The sequence below is a fragment of the Apium graveolens genome, chromosome 11 (genome assembly GCF_009905375.1).
Source record: "Apium graveolens cultivar Ventura chromosome 11, ASM990537v1, whole genome shotgun sequence".
NCBI lineage: Eukaryota > Viridiplantae > Streptophyta > Magnoliopsida > Apiales > Apiaceae > Apium > Apium graveolens.
Genome location: NC_133657.1, coordinates 199,288,732 through 199,313,621, shown reverse-complemented (window position 1 = coordinate 199,313,621; position 24,890 = coordinate 199,288,732). Strand labels below are relative to the sequence as shown.

The window sequence follows — 24,890 nt, the reverse complement described above, 5'->3', positions numbered from 1 at the left end:
AATTCGAAATTTCAGTTGATACGAATAATTAACATAAATTTCCATACTGGTATGTTATTACTAGGCTTGTGTGCCTTTTATTTAAGCATATATTCTAAAAAATTTCAGGTGAACAAAAATTGAACCCGAACCTGAAACGACAAGAAATAAACGTCATGTTATTAAATATGTGAGTTTTGGGTCATTAGGAGTTTAGGTTTCCACTGCCTATACATATATGTTGCATGTACATTTATATTAATATGTGAGGGTGCTTAGCTGGCTGCTGGTGTGTATAAATAAGAGGTGAGGGTGTTACAAAACTTTTATGCAGGGGTCCTCTGTCTTTACATGCACCTTTTAGAGCAGAATGGGAAACTGTTACAACTTAGCTTTGTTGATATTATTGACTCTGTTTCTTATTCTTGTTGTGAGAACAGAACAGAGTGTGTATAATAAGACTAGTTTGAGAGGTAAGAAATTGACATGCAATTTGTTTCAAGGACATTGGGTTGTTGATTCTTCTTACCCTCTTTATCAATCTTCAAGTTGTCCTTTTATTGACCCTGAATTTGATTGCATTAAATATGGCCGCCCTGATAGAGAATATCTCAAGTACTCTTGGCAACCTGATTCTTGTAATTTGCCCAGGTATGTTTCTATCTCTGTGTGTGTTTTTATGGTGTTTTAATAATATATTTTATGTGTGTTTTTGTGTTATTACTGTATATTTCGTAATTCTGGTTCCGCCCCTGATTGTGTTACTATGTGTTGTGTGTGTTTTTTTGTGTTATTACTGTATATTTCGTAATTCTGGTTCCGCCACTGATTGTGTTACTATGTGTTGTGTGTGTGTTTTTGTGTTATTACTGCATATTTTGAAATTCTGGTTCCGCCACCGATTGTGTTACTATGGTGTTTCACTATGTTTTTATGTGAGATTTTGGTAATTTAGTAGATTGTGTGTGTGTGGTGTGTTAGACTACTTGAGTATGTGGATTTTGTGCAAGAATTTTCCATTTTGGGTACCATTTAATGAGAACTTTACATAAGAAGGTGTTTGAGTGTGTTTTATGTATATTTTGGCTATAGAAGTAAAGATTCTAAATATGCAAAGTGATATGAATAGAAGCTTGACATAAAATGTACAGGTTTAATGGATTGGATTTTCTGAAGAGATGGAGTGGAAAGAAGATAATGTTTGTGGGTGACTCACTGAGTTTGAACGAGTGGCTATCTTTGTGTTGTATGGTTCATGAGTGGGTGCCAAATTCAAGAACCAACTATGTTAGAACAAACTTAATTTCATCAGTGACCTTTGAGGTTAGTAAAGTGTGTTATGTTTTCCTTTCAGTTACTGTCTTATTCTTTATTGTTTGTTGTTACTTGTAGCAAGAAACTGTCAGTTTCTTTCTTTTGAGATGGTTTTGTTTTTTTTTTGTTTTTATTTCCTGTTTTCTGCACTTTCTTTTGTTGATTCCAATACTCCTTTTGATGAACACATGTTTTTGTTTTTCTTGCCCAAAAACATTTTCCCAAAATTTACTCGGTGGCTCCTGAGTTTAAATTAGATCGGAAAACAAATGAGCATGTCGTGTAAAGTAACAAAATTTTCTCTCGATGTTGTAATCCAACAAAATTCAGGAACATCTGCAAACAGGCTGTTTGAGAATGAGACTACCACTCACTTTCGGAGTTGTAGTGATTAAACTTGAAAAAGACTACAAATATATCATCAATGAAGCTTAAATTGTGATATTAGTTGCCATAATGTGATTAGTGTACACATCTAATACATAATCATACCTTACAAAGCAATTAACCTAAATTATTTGCAAAGAATATTGAAGAAACTGTCATTTTCCTATACAATTATCATACACTCCCTACTTTTCAATTCAGTTAGTAACAGAAGGTTCTTATGATCATCATCTGGATGTAAAGCTTAAGTTTCTTTGACTGAACATTCTTGAACATGACTGTTACATGACAACTTGAAACTGAAATTAATATGTCTTAATCTGTTTTTTCTCACCTTATCTTTCTCCTGTAGTCCTATCATTACATTTTTCCTAGAAGCTGCTCATATACTTGTTGCAAAATGATAGTAAAAATTTAGCAACAAAAAAACAACTGATAGTAAAGAATGACTTGAAGTTACTACTTTAGTTTTGTCTATAGATCTTAGACTTATATAACTAATTGTCAGAATTAGTAGGCTATGATTAGTTGTCATTGTATAACAAAAGCCAAAAAGCATGTTAGTGAACAACTAACTCTAAACAGTTCTGGAAAAGATGTGATATCCACCAAGTATATATGTACTCCAAATCATGTGTCTAAGAATGTTATTGTTCAACTATCACATTTATAACATTAGATGTCATCTGAAACTTGAAGGCTCTCTATCTAACCAACAATATGAAAAAGTTCTTTTATTTAGGTGGCTGCATCTTGAACTTCATGTACATTGCAACTTCTTTAGGGTTGCTTATGTTGGACTCAGTAATGTGAACAACAATTGGTTGCATATATCCCCTTCCCTTTTTGGCATATTAAAGATTTTCTACTGCATTAGATATTTTAGTACATGGGAGGTCGGGAGAATTTGAATCCATTACCTTCCGAAACTAGGAGAGGGTGAACGAGTCTTGTCACTAGGCTATCAACGAATCATCTTCTTACATTAACTTTTGCATTAACAAATGCATTTAGCTTCGGTAATGTGCATGAGATGTTAAAAATGCGCATAGTTTATTCATATATGAACAGCTTACAACTCATGAAATTCTGTATTTCGTATAAACAAAGGTCCTATTGACAAGTATTGTCCCTTGATCTTATATTCATCACTGCACAATATGCAGGACTATGGAGTATCAATACTGCTATATCATTCAGTTTACTTGGTAGACATGGTGCGAGAAAGTATTGGGACTGTTTTGAAATTGGATTCAATTATGGGAGGAAATGCTTGGAGAGATGCAGATATGCTTATATTCAACACCTGGCACTGGTGGACTCACACAGGAAATTCTCAACCGTAATATTCATGACCTCATTTTTGTATGTTCAGATTCTACTATAAGTTTCTTGAGCAAGATAATTATGCGGATTTCCATTTCAGATGGGACTATATCCAAGATGGAAATACCGTGAAAAAAGACATGGACCGTTTAACAGCATTTTACAAAGGACTAAGCACATGGGCTAGATGGGTTGATCAGAATGTTGACCCCTCCAAAACTAAAGTTTTCTTTCAAGGGATTTCTCCAACACATTATCAGTAAGTGTTTTCCAAAACTATTGAATTACATACCATTAGATCATACATATGCTACATCACCGGATGAGTAACATAATGAAAATCATGCAACTACAGGGGTAAGGAATGGAGTTCAGCTTCAAAGAGTTGCTACGGGGAGCTAGGGCCACTAACAGGTTCAACATATCCGGCAGGTGAACCTGCAGAGTCTCTTATTTTGAAGAAAGTACTGAATTCAATGAAGAAAAAAGTTTACCTACTCGACATCACGACACTTTCCCAGCTAAGGAAAGATGGTCATCCATCGGCTTATAGTGGTGGTCATTCTGGAGTTGATTGCAGCCACTGGTGCCTTCCTGGATTGCCTGATACCTGGAATCAACTTCTATATGCAGCTCTGGTAATGTGAACATACAGACAGATATATGAAACAAAAGTATAGATTGTTCAGTTTCCTTTTTATTATCAAAATTTTATATGTTTCAATATACCACTATCAATTGTGTAATTATTGGTCTGGAAGATAAGTAATTGCTTATGGCTGCTGCGGCAGAATAGGGATAGAAGAATCAACTGTAAAGTTACTGATCAAGCAAATTTAATTGCTTAGAAATGAAATAAGAACAGAATATGATTTCTAAGTTTGTTTTGGTGATGCTGGTTTGTGCAAGTTTCTTTGAATGCTTTTAGAAGAGAGACACATCAAGCAGGACCTTGATAGTTAGCAAGTAACATTAGCTACACTTACTATGTAGCATTCTTCAGTTCATTCACCAGCGGCATCAAATACATTAGATTGAGCATGTTAGTCTTCCGCGACATCAATACATTATAACGATGATTCTTTGATAGCTTATGGCAAGGCTCGTTTCCCTCACCCCTCAAGACGGAATGTGAATCACTCCCCCTCCCGGTTTACCAAGAAATCTAGTAATTTATAGAAAATGCACGAGATCAGGTCATGGTTTTTGGCCGGAGGAAATCAAGTAGACAGATTCCTGCCTGCTCTTCCAAAGACTGCACTACTTTTTGGGCATTGAAAGTTGAGCATTTCTGAGAAAATACTTTTACAAAATTATCTACCTAGCAAAGCATTTCGTAATTCAGCGAGATCACAATTTGGATATCACCGAGCATCAAGATTATCCGACAACTGAGATACCAAGAAGAAAACATATTGCACTTACTCGACGACATCTAGGGAATTTTGGAGGATGTGAGGGTTTCCTAGATTGATCTTAGTTGAATCAATACCATTCAAAATGAATAAACCCTATTATATGTTGCTTTAAGAAATTAGTTGCATCCCAAATTTTCGATTGTTAATCTACTTTAGGAAATAACATGCCTAATGGCAGTTATCATTTGTACAAGTTTTTATTAAATATGTCTATCTTTACAACAAAATGTGGTGGCTACTGAAGCTGAGTATGCTGCAGATTCTTTAGCAAGCTGTAGACCTACATGTATATTTTTGCTGTTGGCTTTGGCACTGTATATGGCATGATCTTGCTTTATCCCTCAGCTCCTCGAAAGCCCTCATTGTTTCTGCATCAAAACCACCCGCAAACTGCAAAAATTCCAGAAAAAGAAAAAAACATCAGCAACAAACCATAATCAACTCGAATAACGAGTGTACAATGCAAGAACAGTAAGACATGTTCGGAAAAAGCCATTTACCTGATGTACACGGAAGGCAAATCTTACGCCTTGAACAATCAATTCTTCTTCTTCAGGGCCACCGTCAACATTTTCAAGCTCTGCAGACACTCTTCTCATGTACTTCATGGCTAATTTCACAGAAGCTAGCTTAATCTGGAACCATCAATATATGCAATTATTAGACATTGTTTCTTAAAATGTCAAACATTATTAATCGAACAAAGCATATACATAAAAACATGATGACACAACATAAAGACCAATAATATCATGGTATTTGTATTTAATTAAGTGGGACCAAATTTTCTGCATATTGTCCCTTTGTGACTGCAATCTTCATATTTCTATCAGTAAGGTTTATTAGTTGAGATATTATGAAGCATGACAGATTGATTATGGAATGTTGGTGTGGCATTAAGGGCTTCATTTCTAAGCAACTTATAGAATGTTGGTGCTTCATAAAGATCTGCAATTTTAAATTACTGCAGTGTTTCAGAGAGTCTAAATTTGCTACATTTCAAAAATGAAGTTTAAGAATTTCTGAACTCTTCAGTTCTGCTCATCCATCTAACCATCCAAATATAATAAATTTCACAGAACCAAAGGAAATTTTCTAGCAGTATCGCCTTCAATCCCTTTACTGGAGTTCAAGGAATCAAGGCAAAAGGAAAAGAAAATTCATGGAGATGCTGTTATATTTTGTTCTGACCTACCTTATCCTCTTAAACCTACTTCCGAATAATTGAATTGATTAGGATTTAGGTTAAGTTACCCAATCCTGTTTATTTATACGACTCTCAGACATACACAGGCCCATGTTACATATGTGGGCTATTCTTTTATTTAACATTAGCAGCATACTACTTAGATCCATGTAAATGGATAAAGGAGGTCAACCCTGAGGATCTAAACCTAAATTTACTCACCTCGATATTGAAAGTAATGAAGACAAACAATTTAAAGACCCAAACTTTATAATCCCAGCTATCGACAAAATAGATCAGGAAACATTTTACATATGTTTGGCATTAAGAAATTAATATAGTAATCACCTACTATGGTAAACTCATTCAAAATTCTTTATAACTTTTTCTGAGATTTCTCAATTATGATTCACCTCACAGGACCACCTAATAAACCACCTCTGTGTATTAACATGAACACAAGGGCTCCCCGTGACAGCTAGGGTAGGTGGGCTTCATGAAATTCCAATTTGTTGGCTCCACGCCTCGTGCCATATTATTGGTCTACTCATGGCACTACAATTTCCAGTTACAAGTGATTATGTCGATTACTTAACTATCGTCTCATTTTATTGAGACATATTAAAGGCTTGAGATTTTAATTTTCTCCTCGCCTTAATGAGACATAACACAGCCATAAACTTTGTGGATTTTACCTGCTAATCTTGTATGCAGTATTCACATTTGAAGGCAACAATTGGGAAGAGGGACCATAAAGAGGATAAAATGTATCGTAATAGTAATTGTGTTTTAATTTTAAATCAATCTAGATAGTTAGAGTATATACCTGTGTAACATAACCAGTATCCATCATCCAGTCCATTGGAATTTGAAATCCTTTATATCGATTTGCAGCTGATTCTCTCATTCTCGACAGGTTGTAGACTCCATGCTCTAATCTGCAAGCAGAACCATCCACTAGGTTAGTACAAATTAGACGATTATCACGCACCAAGTCAAATAACAACAACCATTCTAGAAACATGTGAACATACTTTTCAAATAAGGCTTGCATTTTCTTAAGGGCTGGAGCACAATGTTGTCGAGGATCATCTCTAAAAGAGGACACCTCAGATTCCAGCTTCTTTAGATCAGAAAACCCAAATGCTGCTTCTCTAAGCGTATCAGCTTTCTGCTCCGGCCATTCAAAATGCTTAAGCACTGCTCTCTCATCAACCTGCCAACAAAAATCATTCTCAATAATAAAATTCAAGTCTTAAAACCATTATAATTGGTGTATTCATTAGTTTAAGTCAAAAGAGGTTACCAAGTAAGATAGCTCATCATCAAGCCATTTCACAAAAGGCACAACATCCTGAATATCAGTAAAAGCAGCATTCTCAACTTCTTTGATCAAGAACCTAATGAAATCACCTTGTGTCTCCACATCTGTCTTAATCTGTAATTAGAAAAACAGAAACATGTTAATCAAGAGTGGCAAAACTGCTCTTAATGCAAGATAAGGCCTAAATTTCAATATTCAACCATCCCCGATTCCCCCACCCGTATCCTTAAAAATCTAATGCATCGAAAAACATGCAAATTACATATTAAAAATCACTAATCTATGTGCACTTAAGAAACTTAAATCCCATAAATCAAATTCAAACATAATTTAAAAAAAACACAAAATTAAAAAGATTCACACATCTTTTCAATAGTAAAATCTTTTACCCAAATCTTAGCCCCAAGATTTTTTTTAATTATTTTCAGGAATCATATCAATAATGTATCAGTGAAATGTCAAAATCACCAGCTTTTTCTCTTGAGTAAAATCCACAACTTGTGCTTTACCCCATCAAGATTTTCAAATCTAAACACTGTCTTATTATCTATAGGGGTACCAATAAAGATTTTACCTAACATCAAAGTCTAGTCCATTTCACAAACCATAATGCAGTAAAAAAAATAAAACAAAAGCAGTAAAAAAAAAAGAAACTTACAGCAAGCAAATGTGTGGACCGGTTCTCAATCTCCCCAATCATATCCCTTGCATTGGCCGTCGCTGCCACTTCAGCCGCCGCCCCATTACCGGAATCTCTCCTCGAATCTCTCCGCATTAAAGAATGATAAAACTCGACAACTTCCGGGACTCTCCTCACCTTCTGAGCCCCATTCTTCGCTCCTTTCATTGGCGGTGGTGGTGGAGGAGGCGGTGCAGGTGCAGACTTAGTAGGCACCTTAAAAACAGGCCTAATTGGCGGTGGTGGTGGCGGTGGAGGTGTAGATGCAGGTGCCTTAATCACTAACATTTCACTCAATGCACTATCTGCAGACCCCGAAAGCGATCCAGAAGATGATGAGCTCGACGATGAAGGCGATAATAAAGTACTAGAAGTAATATTAGTTTGCGGAATTATTAGTGCAGGTTTGGGAGGAGGTTTTGGAACTCTCGGAACACGAGATCTCGCGGTAACGGATACTATTTCCGGTACCTCTGTCATCTCTTCGGAGAATTGTGCAGCTCTGTCTTTCGATTTTTGTACTTCAATTTCATTTTTATTAAAATTATAATTTTCAAGAAGCGACGCACTTTTTCTCAAATTTTTCGCCCCGCTCGATTGAAATCGTTGCGACATTGTCATCTCTTCGGAGAATTGTGCGGCTTTTTTCAATGCCGAAACCTGATCAACTAAATTTTTAATATTTTCCTCATTTTCCTCCGTTTGTTGCGATAACTTGCAACGCAAGTTCTCCACTTCCCGTCGCAACCGCTCGTTCTCGCTCTCCAATAAATTCATCCTTTTATTTTTCACCTCAATCTCGAAATCTTTTTTCGTAATTTCCCCTTCCAAAACTGGTAAAATAGAAACCGACTCTTTTAAAAGCTTGTTCTCGAGCAGCTCGGTTTTTAACCTCGATTCCCTCTCGCGCAAGTCCTCGACCAACCGGATCAGCTCATTCACATCCGGAGGTCGAGGCTGCACTTGCGCGGAGGATCGGGGAAAATATCCGCCAAAAGAGCGTGAGAATGACGCGCCTTTTTGAACCTTCCCCGAACTAGGCGATGGTGTAGGTGAAGGTGGTGGATTTGGTTGAGATTTTGTTAAGCCTATGGCTGCTTTCACTTTACCAGCAACCATTGTTGCTGCAACAACTTAGAAAGACACAACTTTAAGCCTGTGTTTGTGTTTGAAATTTTATTGTACTTAGAATGGAGATAGGATGAGAGATGAAGTTGAGTTGGTTTAGTTGTTTGTCTGAATAGTTCGAGAGAGTGAGTGATCAAATAAGCACAGATTTCGAGGAACGGTCACTTTTTTCTTTGTTTTGTTTTTTGTTTCCCTCGGATCCTATTTCAAATCTTACTATATCCATAATTAGATAATTTAATAAATGTACTTTGATTATTAAGTTCAATGCATGTTTAATATTTATGTAAAAAAAATTACCGTTTGAAATTTTAAATGTAATTTATTAAAGAATGTTGAACTTTAATTATTTTCCCGTAAAAATTATTTCCGTAAAAAATGCAAAATTTTGAAAAATGTAAATAAAAGTTTAATTAAAATATTTTGTATACTATCGGTTTAATTTAGTTTGTTTGTATACTCTAGATTTGTGTGTATATTTCTCAAGTGTAGCGGTATAAAAAATGCAAATAAAAATTTAATTAAAATATTTTTTACTTTCCCTTTATGATTTTGAAATATATTTTGGTTGCACTTGGATTTCAAGCATGCCGTTGGTAGATACTTGTAGATTAAAAACAATAAATGCAATAATTTGAATTGCAAATTTTGTTATTTTTTGTATTTTCAAAACTAACTATATCTGTAAGTTTGAATTCTGTAAATTTAGAACGTTGTAAAAATCATAATAGATTTGTATTTATTAAACAAAATCTTTAACATTGAGTGCAAAACAAGATATTTAAAACAACAAATCTACACAACCAACTTTAAAAGAAGAAATATGGTGAGAAGAATTAAAGAGTGAATACTAAAACAAGGTTATTTAAAGAAAGTAGAAAAGTGCTTCCAACGGTCGGCTCTTTACTGGATTAAACTCGATAACTGTGTCATGTGAGTAATTAATTATTTAATTACTAACAGCTTCTACTACTGGATTTACTGCTAGGCAGCATGGTTAATCGGCACTAATCGGTTTAGGTACCGATTAGAGATTAATCGGAACAAAAATCGGATATATTTAAATATTTTAAAAATATTTAATATATTTACCTTATTTATTATGAAATATATAATTCAAAAATATTTTATAAATATTAATCGGATTTCAAAAAATAGATCAGCCAAATATTTTTTAAGTATTAATCAGGAATTTTTTAAAAAATCGGAGATTTTTAGAACAGTGTGCAAGGCAGGCAGTGGTGGTTGTTTTAGTTGGAGGAGTATTAAATGTCTCTCGTGAGTCGTGAGGCTCTTTTGTTTATAGTTTTAGCGGTTTGGTTGTTTTGAAATGTAAAGATTATTTGTATAAGTTGACTGTGAAAAGACTTCTGCTTTGACCAGGGTATCATCATCAGATGTTTTTCTATATCTTTTTCTCAAACATTTTCCTCAATGTTTATATCTTTTTCTTTTTGACAAGTTTCAAAGTTTTCTCTCAAAGCTCACACTTTGGAAGATAAAAAAGTTTTATGGGTTAAATATTAAGTAGATAATTAATTACGTTAAAAAAATTTAAGTAGGTTATTTACTGTAAATTTGATTCAAAATAATTATCAATTAAATTAATTTAATTATTTAGTTAAAGTCGACAACTAAAATTAGTCAAAATCGAAAAATACTTACGGAAGAACTTCAACATGGTTATTAAAATTTATTATTTGTCTCACGAAATTATGATATATTCTCATTTTTAATCTTCAAAATCTCAAAAATAACTCAAGTAGGGTGAATCAAAATCAGATTTCATCATAATTCCGTGAACCAAATATAAAATTCTACTCCCTCTGTCCCAACTATTTCTTTATATTTTTCTTTTTTGGGTTGTTCCATCCAATTTTTTTAAATTTCAAAATTTTCCAAAAATAATAAAAATTTTATAATATAAAAATTAACAATATCTACTACTTAGTAAATATATTGAAACCCAAAGCCAAAACGAGCTCTACCATCCTACATTACCATTTCTCAATTTTGGGTAATTTTAGTTTTTGACTTTATCGAAATAATCAAATTAAGTTAATTGATGATCATATTGAGTCAAATTTGCAATTAGTGAGCTACTTTAGTTTTTAGACGCGATATATAAATATTCATATTTTTAAAATGATCTCTTTTATATATAATAACACAAATGGGTAAAAATGAGATATTTTTATTGATGTAAATTTGCAAATTTGCCTATGAATTTATATAAAATTAGTGAGATATTTTATCGACGTGAAATTATAAATTTATTTGTTTATTTATTATATTTAATTAAATATTGTTAATATGAATTGAACTATAGCCTAACTATTAGCACGCACACTTCAATAATAATATATCAATATGTTATTTGTGTTTTAAATCATGTACTTAATATATATTTGTGGCATGAGAGTTAAAGAATAATTTTAGTTTAACCATTTTTTATTTTTACATTAACTGATTTATTTAACTGTATATTTCTAAAAAAAATTAGTTAACATTAAATAATAATATGAATTCAAATTTAACATATTAAAAAGAGCAATTTTACTAAAGAAGAACAATATAAGTACGGTTTTGCAATTCGATATAATCTTAAATACAATCACACACAATCTCGAATGTAGTAAAAAAATTCAGTTATATTTATAAAACATAAAAAAATTGCATTTCTCGTTAGTTTTGCTTGCATGCCGTATTTTTATAAACATTTTGAAAAAATAATAAAACCACTGGCAAACTTAAAAAACAATATTTAGTAAAATTTTTAAAAATGAACGAAAGATAAGAAAAAGTGTTGGTAAGTAATAAAATATGCAGTTGCCTCTGCTGCTGTAGTCCTGTGACCTATTTATTCCTCATATCTATTTTTGACAAAAGTACACCAAATGTGGCAAGAAAATAAACAGAAAGCAACATTCACAATAAACTTACCACACCACCGTTTGAGCACGCAATACAATGCACTTGTGCACATGCTCCAACTGCTATGTGACTACTAGTAGAATGTGAGTAACACTTACTACATCCATTATTCAAAACGTTTCCTATTTGTTTTATACACGTTTATCAATACATATTTTTTATTGTTAATATCTTTAATTTTGTATTAATATTAAATATAAAAATTTTATTATATTAAAGTATTTATAAATACGAATCCAACAAAATCACTCATTACTATATTTGATCTTATAGATTACTGATTAGACGTAAATTAGTAGTCAATCGCTTACAATCAACTATACAAAAAGTCAAAATGTGAAAAACATTTTGGGACGGAGGGAATACGATTCATCCGCCTTTTTTGATTTTATTCGTAATCAATGAAGGCTAAGAATGTTGTTTTTACTACCTAATTACAAAATTACCTAAAAAAATAAAGGCTTTACCATAGATTACATGTCCAATTTTCAGGATCTCTTTATAATTTGTCTGATGTGTGATGTGTGTTCGTGGGCACGTGCTAAATAGTAAAATTTATAAGTTTGAAATATTTCGATTGATATAGTTGTTGTGAATGCGGGATTTATCATTATTAAAAAATGTTCGTCAATCAAAGTCATTATTAAAAAGTATTAGTCGATCAAAACAAATTAAAATTATAGACGATTGTATTTATTGTATGCCCACATTACAGAAAAACCGTTATAATTTATACCGCTATGGTGGCTCGTTCCGATTACACACAACTGCTATTGAGATAAAAGTGAAATGAATGAATGTATCAATTGGAAGGTAGGGATGGTTGTGAGCTTATAAATGAACAATGGCCCTAGCCTCCTAGGTAATGAAAGGAGCAATGTATATTGCACTACATACTTAAACACACATTCTAGATCAAGACAAACTTATCCTTGTAGCAGTGGACCAACATTTCTTTCGTATGCAGATGGAGTTGTAAAACACATGCAAGGCCAACCTAGCATCAGTTATTGTATACTACTCTCATGCATACAATACTTATTCTTCTGCAACAACCAAACCATTTTCCTTATATACATCTCCCTCTTAGAGTATGTCAACTATACACTCCAACACTCCTTACCTAGATAGCTCAACAAATGATTTCGTTAGAATAAAAATCGAATAATATAAGATTTCGGGTCAAATCTCATCGTCCTTGTATCCCAGCTCGAGTGAGATATACTGAGTATGCTTGATTTGATCTACGAGCTGTAATAGTAAGTGTTTGGACAAATTAACTAAGGCATTGCTCTGAGTTTTATAAAGGAAATGAAACAAGTGATAAAAATGTAAAGTATTTTCATCTCATTTTTGGAGTGAAAATTTGTCAAATTTACATTCATTACCGCTTATTTTCATTCTTTTTAAACCTGGGAGCACGAACTTCCCCTCTACCTGCTCTCATTCCTTTTCAAAATTCGGGAGCAAGAGGTAAAAATCAGGATTAAAAACAATCTCTATTAAAATTTCTCGCTCCATAGGGACTTCAGCCTAGGTTCGTTTCCTCTGGGTTCCGGCCATGCTTTCGTGTTAAGGTCGACTCTTGTGTTCTTAATTAGTTCACATGCATGAATTATGATGCAGGAAGGGGTGGTAAAAATCAGGGGGGGGGGCAGAACTCAGAATTGAGTAGCATGTATACAAAAGAGTTAGCATATCTAAGGGAAGTAGATTAGTAGAGTGTCTGCATGTTGGTGGGAACGTGTATATCTTTGTCACACAGCTTTGTTGGTTTATAAATCAGTGAATAATAATTTCAGAGCCATCATTATGGTGTAGGGTCGATTTAGTTGAACTCTTATGTATTGAAACTGCAGTATTCCTTTTGTTGTTTTCAGCTAGTTTGTTTCTTCTTTTAGCTGCCAGCCTTTTTACATGTCCCCCTAGACTAAATTTGAGATAAATATGCCAATAGTGCAGAGAAGATAAAAGAGAATAAATATATCTATAATAATATATCTCTTCAACTTAATTATAATAATATCAATCGATCTATTTATACTTACAGGCCGATATACAAAATTAGCAAGATGTTATACACCCCCTTCTTAAAATAGAAAAAATGAAGGGAAATATTACTTAAAATCCATAAACCTGCAAACAGAGCACTAATATATTTCTAACAATAATTAAACAGTCTAAAATCTCCAAAATGTCTAAACTAAATATATAAATGCTGAAATTTCTAATAAGTAATTAAGTCTAAATAATGATAGAAGTCTGAAATCCTAAGAACGAAATAAAGGGAGCTCTCAATTCATACAGTCCCAGATCCCCCTAAGCACCTGACAGAAAAAGAATACGGTATGAGCCAAACGCCCAATACGGATTTGGAATACAATTTATATAACAAGATATCAGAAATAAATAATCAGCAATTTATAATTAAACAATAATTTTAAAAATAAGTAAGGCTGAAACAACGAGGGCTAGGATATTTCATACCGAGATCAGAACAGATACAAATACACACATCATAGGGTACCTAATGTGTGCAACAAAATGGATAACGTATACGGCATATACAACGTCATCATAAATCAAATCACAAATCAAACTCTGGGTGCACCCACGTATCCTGAACAAATATCAAATGCGCAAAAACTCCTCCCAAGAGCTAACAGAAGGATACGCCGTGACCAATCACACTGTCACGGAAGTGTCATGTCACTGGTGATGCAATGACATGGTTGTAGTACCCCTACAGCTGGTTAACTCGGTATACCCTAAATCACTAAGGGTTCAAAATAAAATATTCTCGCAAATTTAAAATCACCTGATACGAGTAATTCAGATTTCCGAAAGAGAGGGTGTCATAAATAATATTTCAAAACAGAAGTAAACAAATATTTATAATTTTGCAAATCCATTTTAAAACAATTTTCGGAAGTCAAGGAGGTTAAAAGAATTTTTAACGGAACAAACAGAAGATAGAACGAAACGAATCATATATATATAATATCTAAGAGAAGTAGCGCAGAATAAAAGGGGACAAAATCCGTACCTCAAATAACAACTCAAACACTCACGAAAATTCACAACGATCTGCTAAAGTCCCCCTCCCGAATCTAATAACAAAATTATAATTGATTGTTAACAATTCATTCACTTTTTTTTATTACGGTCACCATCAGCCTCTAGACAATGACATTAATTTTATACTAACAAATATGACATATATTAATAAAATAAATACTAGCAATGAATAGTAAATACTAGTAATGCGTCAGCTCCTGACTTGCTTTGTACCACAAGCTGATTCACAAACATGGCCACATGTGTATTATAATATTAACATAAATACTATTGTCAGAATATAGCTCTAGTAAAATAAATTTAATAATAAAAAAAAAAAAAAACCAAAATTCTCCTCTTCCAGGATATACACTTATGACATATTAGTATTAGTTTGTCACCTAAAAAAAATGTTAAAAAGCACTAATCAAATTAATATATAAAAGTCTATTTGCATGAGTTTATAAATAAAGGCAAATAATAAATTAATATAATTATATTGTTGTCATAATAAAAAATAACTCATAATACTCTTTCACTTTATCGATCATTAGCGAAACAAAACATATATAATGTAAAATCATAAAATTTAGAATGTAGCATACGTGCATAATATAACAAAACTAAAATATAAAAAAAACACTTGGTTTGATGTTGGTATCACAAAACCAGGGAGATGGCTCATCTCAAAGAAGACTACACTCCCACTGACATTGTTTCACTAGAGTTAATAAATTTTATTACCTTAAATTGCACTCCTGGTGATCAATTAGGTTCCACGTAGTCATGTATACACCTCGATCAACTAACTATATTAACTAATAATAAAACATCTAATTATATGATTACCTGTTTTATTTTGCACCTTTACTTTCTCCGTTATCCTTAGACTTGCTCTGTTCCGCCTCACCCTCCGTAGCCGCTTCTTCGCGCAGCCCTTACTCTAGGGTTTTAATATTAATGTATGTGTTTGTTTTAACAGGGGTGCTGGATATTTATAATTTTACAAAGACTCCTTATTCTAATCTAATTATTATTAACTCAAACAAATTCTTTTATAATTCTTATTCTAACTTAAATCAAATTCATCACCTATTATTATTATTATTATTATTATTATCTAAAATTTATGTATATTACATATATACCCCCTTAAAATGGGATTCCGTCCCCGAAATCAACGAAACTAAATAGTCCTACCTGGATTGAATAAATGCGGATATTTTTCAAGAATAAATTCTTCTAATTCCCAAGTAGCCTGTCTCTCCGAATGATTTTTTCACAAAACTTTCACAAACGAAAATTTATGTCTATTACAGATAAACACCGTTAATTTTTAATGATAATTATTAATTAACATTTTAACCATTGTACAACTAAATGGTTTATGTTTAACAATTTATAATCATATATTTTATTTACTATATATAGATGTTCTTCATTATTGAACACTTCTCCTTGAAAAACTTCTTCTGTATGCCAAGCTTATTCCTCAGATATTCAAATTTTCCTTTTCGAAGTGATTTTGTAAAAATGTCAGTTAGTTAATCATCTATATGACAATGAACTAAACTCACTTTTCCTTTGCTTTCAACTTCTCGAATAAATGATACTTTATCTTGATATGTTTTGTTTCTCTATGTTGTACTCGGTTCTTTGCAATAGCAATTGCTGATTTGCTATCACAATAAATCTTAGTTGTTGATTGTTGTTTTTCACCCAATTCTGATAGTATCCTTCTAAGCCATATTGTTGGGTTTACCGCAACACATGCTACAATATACTTTGCTTCAGCTGTAGATTGTGCTACAATATCTTGTTTTTGGCTTAACCATGAAAATATACCATTCCCGAGTGAAAACACATATCCGAAAGTGCTTTACATATCATCTACTGACCCAACCCAATCACTATCTGAATATTCTATCAGTTCAGGATTTTCCATAGGTCTAAACCATAATTCATGGTCCAAAGTACCTCGTATATAACACACGACTCTTTAGCTTTTGCATAATCCTTGATAGCATACTTGTAGCATACATTATATATGGTCATACTGCAGTTAAATATAATAAACTTCCAATTATGCTTCTATCATTGCAGTTCTCCATTCTTTGTGATGAGCTGCCTGCTCATAATTATTTGGTACATCTGAGGCAAAATAAAATAATTGAACTTGTTCAGGATCTAAATCAGGCACTCTCACAGTATTTTTGTATAAATCTTACAGTATTTGATTTTTTGTAGGTGGTGAATCTGAAAAACTGTCATACTCATATCTTGGTGAGTCTGAGTTATTTGAGCTACTATCAGACTCCTCCTGAAAATGTTGTTCATGTTGTCCAACCACTGTCGGTATTGATTCCTGATTAAATGTTTTCGTGATAACATATTTTTTATTGATGTCGTCGTGCTCCCAATCCCAAGAAGCATTCTCATCAAATACAATATCTCTACTGACTTGTAATTTTTTGTTTTACAGATTATAAACCCGATATCCATTGGACTGTGAATTGTAGCCAAGGAAGATTCCTTTATCGGTTTTATCTTCTAATTTATGTCGTTTTTCACTTGGTACATAGATGTAATATACACATCCAAATATTCTCAAGTGACTCACAGACGGTCTATGCCCAGACCCTAATTGAAGAGGCTTCTTATTATAAACAACTTTTATGGGTAATCGATTCTGAATATATACTGATATAACGATAACTTCCGCCCATATTTTATTCGGCAAACCTTTGTCTTTCAGCATTGATCTTACCATCTCCATCACGGTTCTATTTTTCCTTTCACACACACCATTTTGTTGGTGTATATGGAACAATCATTGTGCGATTTATTCCTTCCACTTCACAATTTTTTTTAAATTTTGATAAGATGTACCCAATCACATTGTCGCTCCTTAAGCACTTGATTTGACGTCCACTTTCCTTTTCGACTTGGCTCTTGAATTTGTTAAAAACTTTAAATACCTCCGATTTTTCTTTCAGGAAGTATACCCAAGTCATTCGAGAATAATCATCAATAAAGAGAATGAAGTACTTGCTATTGTCAAGTGAGGGCGTTCTCATTGGACCACACACATTTGTGTGTACAAATTCTAATTTCTTGGATGCTCTCCATGCTTGTCCAATAGGAAATGGCTTTCAAGACATTTTTCCCAACTGACATCCTTCACATACACTTATATGGAATCACAAGAAATCCCTTAACCATATTTTGTTAGAATGTAGCTTCAAGCTTTGTATATTACTATGCCCAAAACGCTTGTGCCGCAACCATGTTAGCTCATTTTCTTGAGCATGCATTGACTTTTATTGTATTTTGTACTGTCATTGAATGGGAAAATATTTTGTTGCATTTTTAGGCAAGCAATGTTATTTCCTTTTGGATTATAGATATCACAAATATCTCTTTTAAATTGAATGAATATCCATTTGCATCATTTGAGGAACACTGAGTAAATTTTGATCCAGACTAGGGACATAGAGAACGTCTTTAATTTATCTTTCTCCTTTCTTTGTTTGAGTAGAGACGGTACCTTTACCTTCATATTTCACCATTGCTCTCCCATTCTCACTGGAACTTTAATAGAAGAGTCTATTTTGATGAAAACATGAGAGTGGTTGGTCATATGATTTGTACAACCATTATCAATAAGCCAAGCGTCTTTCTGATTTTTTGCATTTTGACATGCATAAAATAATTTCTTCTTATCCCCCATTGTTTTTATATACTTGCTTGTTGATTTTTGACTCTACAGTCCTCCTCGGTATGGTTGAAATTTTTTACAATAAGTGCATTGAGGTTTTCTCTTAAATCAATAATTCTTTTCAGCATGATTTGTTTTCTTGCAAACCGAACAGGGAGAAGTTTTTGCTTTTCTCTCAGATTATTTGACGTTGCTAATAATGCATCTTCTAGGTGCTCCTCTTTTTCTATTTTGCTTGAAGGATGAATCTTTGTGCCTTGATTGAAAAGCTCTTTCACTAGATGTTTCACTTTTTTGTGACATCCTATCTTCGTGAATTTACAAAGATGCAATCAACTCTGATATGCTTAACTGTGTGAGATCCTTTGATTCTTCAATCACAGTCACAACTATATCAAATTTTTCAGATAAGGTAACCAACATTTTCTCAACAATTTTTTGGTCGGTTATATTCACCGTGTGATTTTAATTCGTTCACCAATTTAATTACCCGAGATGAGTAATCTTTAAAAATTTCCCCATCTTTCATTTTCAAGTTTTCGAATTCACATCTTCAGGACGGAAGCTTCATGACCGTTGTTTTCTCATTTTCTTGGAATTCTGCTTTCAAAATATCTCACGCTTCTTTTGCAGAAGTAGCATTCATTATTCAGCACACAAACATCTTCACAAGTTGATTGGACGTAAAAAAATGCAGAGGCATTAACTAAAATACATGTTGCGGTTACATATATAATATTTCCCAGAATAATGAATGCTACTTCTCCAAAAGAAGCTTGTGACATTTTGAAAGCAGAATTCCAAGGAAATGAGAAAACAACAGCCATAAAGCTTTAGTCCTTAAGACGTGAATTCGAGAACTTGAAAATGAACGATGGAGAAATCGTTAAAGATTACTCTTCTCGGGTAATTAAATTGGTAAATGAATTAAAATCACACAGTGAAAATATAACCGACCAAAGAGTTGTTGGGAAAATGTCGGTTACCTTATCTGAAAAATTTGATATAGCTGTGACTTTGATTGAAGAATCAAAGGATCTCACACAGTTAAGCATATCAGAGTTGATTGCATCTTTGCAAATTCACGAAGATAAGATGTCACGAAGAAGTGAAACATCAGGTGAAGGAGCTTTTCAATCAAGGCACAAAGCTTCATCCTTCAAGCAAAATAGAAAATGAGGAGCACCTAGAAGATGCATTATTAGCAACATCAAATAATCTGAGAGAAAAGCAAAAATGTCTCCATGTTCGGTTTGCAAGAAAACAAATCATTCTGTAAAGAATTTTTAATTTAAGGGAAAACCTCAATGTACTTATTGTAAAAAATTCAACCATACCGAGGAGGACTGTAGAGTCAAAAATCAACAAGCAAGTATATCAGAAATAATGGGGGATGAGAACAAATTATTTTATGCATGTCAAAATGCAACAAATCAGAAGGACGCTTGGCTTATTGATAGTGGTTGTACAAATCATATGACCAAACACTCTCATGTTTTCATCAAAATAGACTCCCTACTAAAGTTCTAGTGAGAATAGACAATGGAACAATGATGAAATCTGAAGGTAAAGGTACCGTCTCTATTCAAACAAAGAAAGGAGAAAGACAAATTAAAGACGTTCTCTATGTCCCTAGTCCGGATCAAAATTTAATCAATGTTCCTCAAATGATGCAAAATGGATATTCAATTCATTTTGAAAGAGACACCTGTGATATCTATTATCCAAAAGAAATAACATTGCTTGCATAAAAATGCAACAAAATATTTTTCCATTCAATGACAGTACAAAATACAAGAAACGTCAATGCACATGCTCAAGAAAATTAGCTAACATGGTTGTGGCACAAGCATTTTAGGCATAGTAATATACAAAGCTTGAAGCTATTTTCTAACAAATATATGGTTAAGGGACTTTCTGTGATTCCAGAAACTACAGGTGTATGTGAAGGATGACAGTTGGGAAAAATGTCTCGAAAGCCATTTCCTATTGGACAAGCATGGAGAGCATCCAAGAAATTAGAATTGGTACACACAGATGTGTGCGGTCCAATGAGAACGCCCCCACTTGACAATAGCAAGTACTTTATTCTCTTTATTGACCATTACTCTCCAATGACTTGGGTATACTTCCTGAAAGTAAAATCGGAGGTATTTAAAGTTTTTAACAAATTCAAGAGCCAAGTTGAAAAGAAAAGTGTACGTCAAATCAAGTATTTAAGGAGCGACAACGGGACTGAGTATACCTCATCAAAATTTAAAGAATTTTGTGAAGTGAAAGGAATAAATCACCAAATGACTGTTCCATATACACCACAACAAAATGGTGTGTGTGAAAGAAAAAATAGATTCGTGATGGAGATGGCAAGATCAATGCTGAAAGACAAAGATTTGTCGAATAAATTATGGGCGGGAGCTGTCTACACAACAATATATCTTTAGAATTAGTTACCTACAAAGGCTGTTTATAATAGAACGCCTCTTCAATTATGGTCTGGGCGTAGACCGACTGTGAGTCACTTGAGAATATTTGAATGTGTATGTTACATCTATGTACCAATTGAAAAACAACATAAATTGGAAGATAAAGTCGACAAAGAAATCCTCCTTGGATACAGTTCACAATCCAAGGGATACTGGGTTTATAATCCACAAAACAACAAATTACAAGTCAGTAGAGATGTCGTATTTGATGAAAATGCTTCTTGGGATTGGGAGCAGAACGACATCAACATAAAATATGTTATCATAGAAACATTCAATCCGGAACCAATACCGATAATGGTTGGACAACATGAAGAACATTTTCGGGAGGAGTCTGATAGTAGCTCAAATAACTCAGACTCGCCAAGATATGAGTTTGATAGTTTTTCATATTCACCACCTACAAAAACTCGAAGGCTGTCAGATTTATACGAAAATACTTTGAGAATACCTAATTTAGATCCTGAACAAGTTCAATTCTGTTATTTTACCTCAGATGAACCGAATAATTATGAACAGACAGCTCATCACAAAGAATGAAGAACTTCAATGAAAGAAGAAATATCTATGATTGAAAAGAACCAGGCATGGGTGTTAGATGATAAACCACCACACAAGGACATTATTAGCGTGAAGTGGGTCTAAAAAAATTAAGCAAAATCCATATGGTTCAGTTCAAAAATACAAAGTAAGACTAGTCTTGAAAGGCTACTCACAATAATTTGGAGTAGATTATAATGAAACTTTGGCGCTTGTTTCAAGACAGGACATAATCAGAACAATACTTGCTCTTGCCGCACAACGAAAATGGAAAATTTACCAGCTCGATGTAAAAAATGCATTCCTAAATGGATTCCTGGAAGAAGAAATCTACGTAGAGCAACCACCAGGATTCATAATAAAAGGAAAGGAGGACAAAATGTTACGATTAAAGAAGGCGTTGTATGGGCTTAAGCAAGCTTCACGAGCATGGTACAGTCAAATTGACAAATATTTTCATCAACAACAATTTAAGAAAAGTCCAAATGAAGCTACTCTATACATCAAAGTGGAAGAACCTGATCTATTAGTTCTTTCCCTTTATGTCGATGATCTCATTGTTATTGGAAGTAACCTGACAATGATCAAAAACTTCAATGAACAAATGATGAAAATATTTGAGAAGACAGATCTAGGCATAATGAATTACTTTCTACGGATGGAGATTGATCAAACAAAAGAAGGCATCTTCATCGGTCAGAAAAATTATGCGACTAACATTTTAAAGAAATCTAACATGGATAAATGTAATCCAATTTCAACTCCCTTGGCTCAAAATGAAAAATATAGCAAAAATGATGATTCAGGAGAAGTAGATGTTAATTGTTATAGAAGCATAATTGGAAGTTTATTATATTTAACTGTAGCATGGCCAGATATAATGAATGCTACAAGTATGCTATCAAGGTTTATGCAAAAGCCCACACAACTGCACATGATGACTGTCAAAAGAGTCATGTGTTATATAAGAGGTACTTTGGACCATGAATTATGGTTTAGACCTATGAAAAATCCTGAACTGATAGAATATTCAGATAGTGATTGGGCTGGGTCAGTAGATGATATGTAAAGCACTTCCGGATATGTGTTTTCACTCGGAAATGGTATATTTTCATGGTTAAGCCAAAAACAAGATACTGTAGCACAATCTACAGCTGAAACAGAGTATATTGCAGCATGTGTTACGGTAAACCAAGTAATATGGCTTAAAAGGGTAGTATCAGAATTGTGTGAAAAACAACAATCAACAACTAAGATTTATTGTGATAGCACATCAGCAATTGCTATTGCAAAGAATCCAGTACAACATAGAAAAAGAAAACACATCAAGATAAAATATCACTTTATTCGAGAAGCTGAAAGCAAAGGAAAAGTGAGCTTACTTCATTGTCACATAGATGATCAACTAGTTGACATTTTTACAGAATCACTTCCAAAAGGAAAATTTGAATATCTTAGGAATAAGTTTGACATACAAAAGAAGCTCTTCAAGAAGGAGTGTTCAATAATGAAGAACATCTATATTTAGTATATAAAATAAATGGTTATAAATTGTTAAACATAAACCATTAAGTTGTATAATGGTTAAAAATGTTAATTAATAATTACAATCAGATATTGATGGTGTTTATCCATCTTTCTAATTTTGTATATCAGCCTATAAGTATAAATAGGTTGATTGCTATTGTTGTAATTAAGTTGAAGATATATCTTATTATAAATACATTTATTTTCTTTCATTTTCTCTGCACTATTGACATACTTATCTCAAATATCCAAACACCCTAAACTAAAAAAAGAATTTAAAAAAACAAATAAAGTTTCTAAAATTGGAACTCGATAAGCTATTGCCATAACTATGTGTCGGTTATAATTTTTTCGCTGATAAATTTAACACTAATTTTTTTTGTAAATTCAAGGAGACCACATCGGCTACCAGCTCTTGATTTACCATTTTTAGGATTTTTTCTATCTGCGGATGATTATCGACAGGACCAGGTTCCTAAATTTAATAGCTAGCCAAAAAATACAAAACTACCCAATGTCCAAATAAAAACCAGAAATTCGCCAGACCTTGCAAGTTGCAGTAACAATCCCATTTGACAAAAGCATTAGAAGTGAGAAGACCATGAAACTGGCCCAAAAACAGAAACCGATCAGCCCAGAGACCTTTCATTTGTCAAAATGACCCAGTTTAAGATGATGGGCTACCCACATGGAAGCCCAGAAAGGTCACCATCTTGAGCTGGTGGCGAATGAAGTGATTATAAATGAAGCTCCACTCAAGAGAGATGAAAGGGACAAGCTTCAATTTGCTATTATCTTATTCGGGTTATCAGGCTATTTCATTACTGATGTGGCTGATAACAGAGCTGCTCATAGGTTGTCCAACCCGTTCAAACCGAACCAACCCAACCCTTAATTTGATCGACCAAACCGACCCATTCGGGACCGTGGGTTAATTGAGTTATTTTTTAGTTGGGCCGTTTATTATGAGTTGGGTCAAAGTTTTGATAAATAAAACCTTTGCCCAACCCAACCCAGTTCTACTATATAGGCCCAAACCATTTTAGTATTGGTTTAATTTGCAGTCCAGCTATCTGTTTGTGTTATTTGCTCTACGGACCACAGGCCAGAGTGTAATAGATAAAGAACCCTTAAATAAATTATAAACACGCAGATCTTGATTCGTTCTTAGGATCTAATGGGGGAGTCCCATTTTTCCTTTTTGTAATTAAAATAATTCTTATTTAACCTAAAATCATCCATTTGGAAGATAATTGATAATCAGCTGTAATAAGCAGAATTTTTAAATATTACTAGTCCATTCGTCCTGTTTCCTTTTGATAGTTTTATTTCCAAGAACAATTAAATAGCAGCACCTTATCATTTTACTTTAGATTAACCTAACCCGACCCAACACATCACAATAGGGTTGGGTTTCATAATTTTTTTGAGTTTAATGGGTTGATATTTTTGTAACATGTTTTAAATGGGTTGGGTCGTTAAAATAGCCAAACCAACCCAACCCAGCCCATGTGCAGTCCTAGCTGATAATATTCAATTGGCCTACCGGGTGGAAAAAAATTCCAAACGAATCACTAATCTATTAGAAACTTTCAAATAGGTCATTTTCCGTCAGCTCCGTTAGTTATCTAACGGAAAATTGTGAAAATAAATAAAAAATTTAAAAAAAATAAAAAATTTATGATAATCCCATCTAAAGAATTAGAAAAAATATGTAAAAAGCCCAAAACCCAAATAATAATAATAAAATTTGAAAATAAAGGGTAAAATTATCAATTTTATACATTGAAAATTTGAAAAATGTAAAACATTTAAAATTCTCGAATCACTTTTATTTACCAAAGCTTTTATTTTAATATTTCAATATTCTTGCTACATGTACCTGTGAAT

At 33.1% G+C, this 24,890-nt stretch overlaps 2 protein-coding genes and 1 long non-coding RNA gene across 3 annotated transcripts; 1 reads left to right on the top strand and 2 right to left on the bottom strand.

Moving 5' to 3' along the window:
* The first annotated feature begins 182 nt into the window (after window positions 1–182).
* Window positions 183–3,885, top strand: LOC141697119 (protein trichome birefringence-like 38). Its single transcript, XM_074501349.1, has 5 exons — window positions 183–630; window positions 1,131–1,302; window positions 2,847–3,022; window positions 3,107–3,265; window positions 3,362–3,885. Exons 1-5 carry the CDS (start codon window positions 350–352, stop codon window positions 3,651–3,653), a joined length of 1,080 nt encoding a protein of 359 aa, XP_074357450.1. The 5' UTR covers window positions 183–349; the 3' UTR covers window positions 3,654–3,885.
* A 615-nt stretch (window positions 3,886–4,500) lies between these two features.
* Window positions 4,501–8,896, bottom strand: LOC141697118 (protein INCREASED PETAL GROWTH ANISOTROPY 1-like). The gene is made up of 6 exons (XM_074501348.1): window positions 7,593–8,896; window positions 6,917–7,048; window positions 6,645–6,826; window positions 6,437–6,548; window positions 4,925–5,059; window positions 4,501–4,814 (listed from the first exon to the last, which is right to left on the bottom strand). Exons 1-6 carry the CDS (start codon window positions 8,730–8,732, stop codon window positions 4,689–4,691), a joined length of 1,827 nt encoding a protein of 608 aa, XP_074357449.1. The 5' UTR covers window positions 8,733–8,896; the 3' UTR covers window positions 4,501–4,688.
* A 4,747-nt stretch (window positions 8,897–13,643) lies between these two features.
* LOC141695177 (uncharacterized) lies at window positions 13,644–22,931 on the bottom strand. The gene is made up of 3 exons (XR_012564329.1): window positions 22,856–22,931; window positions 21,650–22,047; window positions 13,644–14,002 (listed from the first exon to the last, which is right to left on the bottom strand). It is a non-coding gene; the product is annotated as an uncharacterized LOC141695177 (long non-coding RNA).
* Between the last annotated feature and the right edge of the window lie 1,959 nt (window positions 22,932–24,890).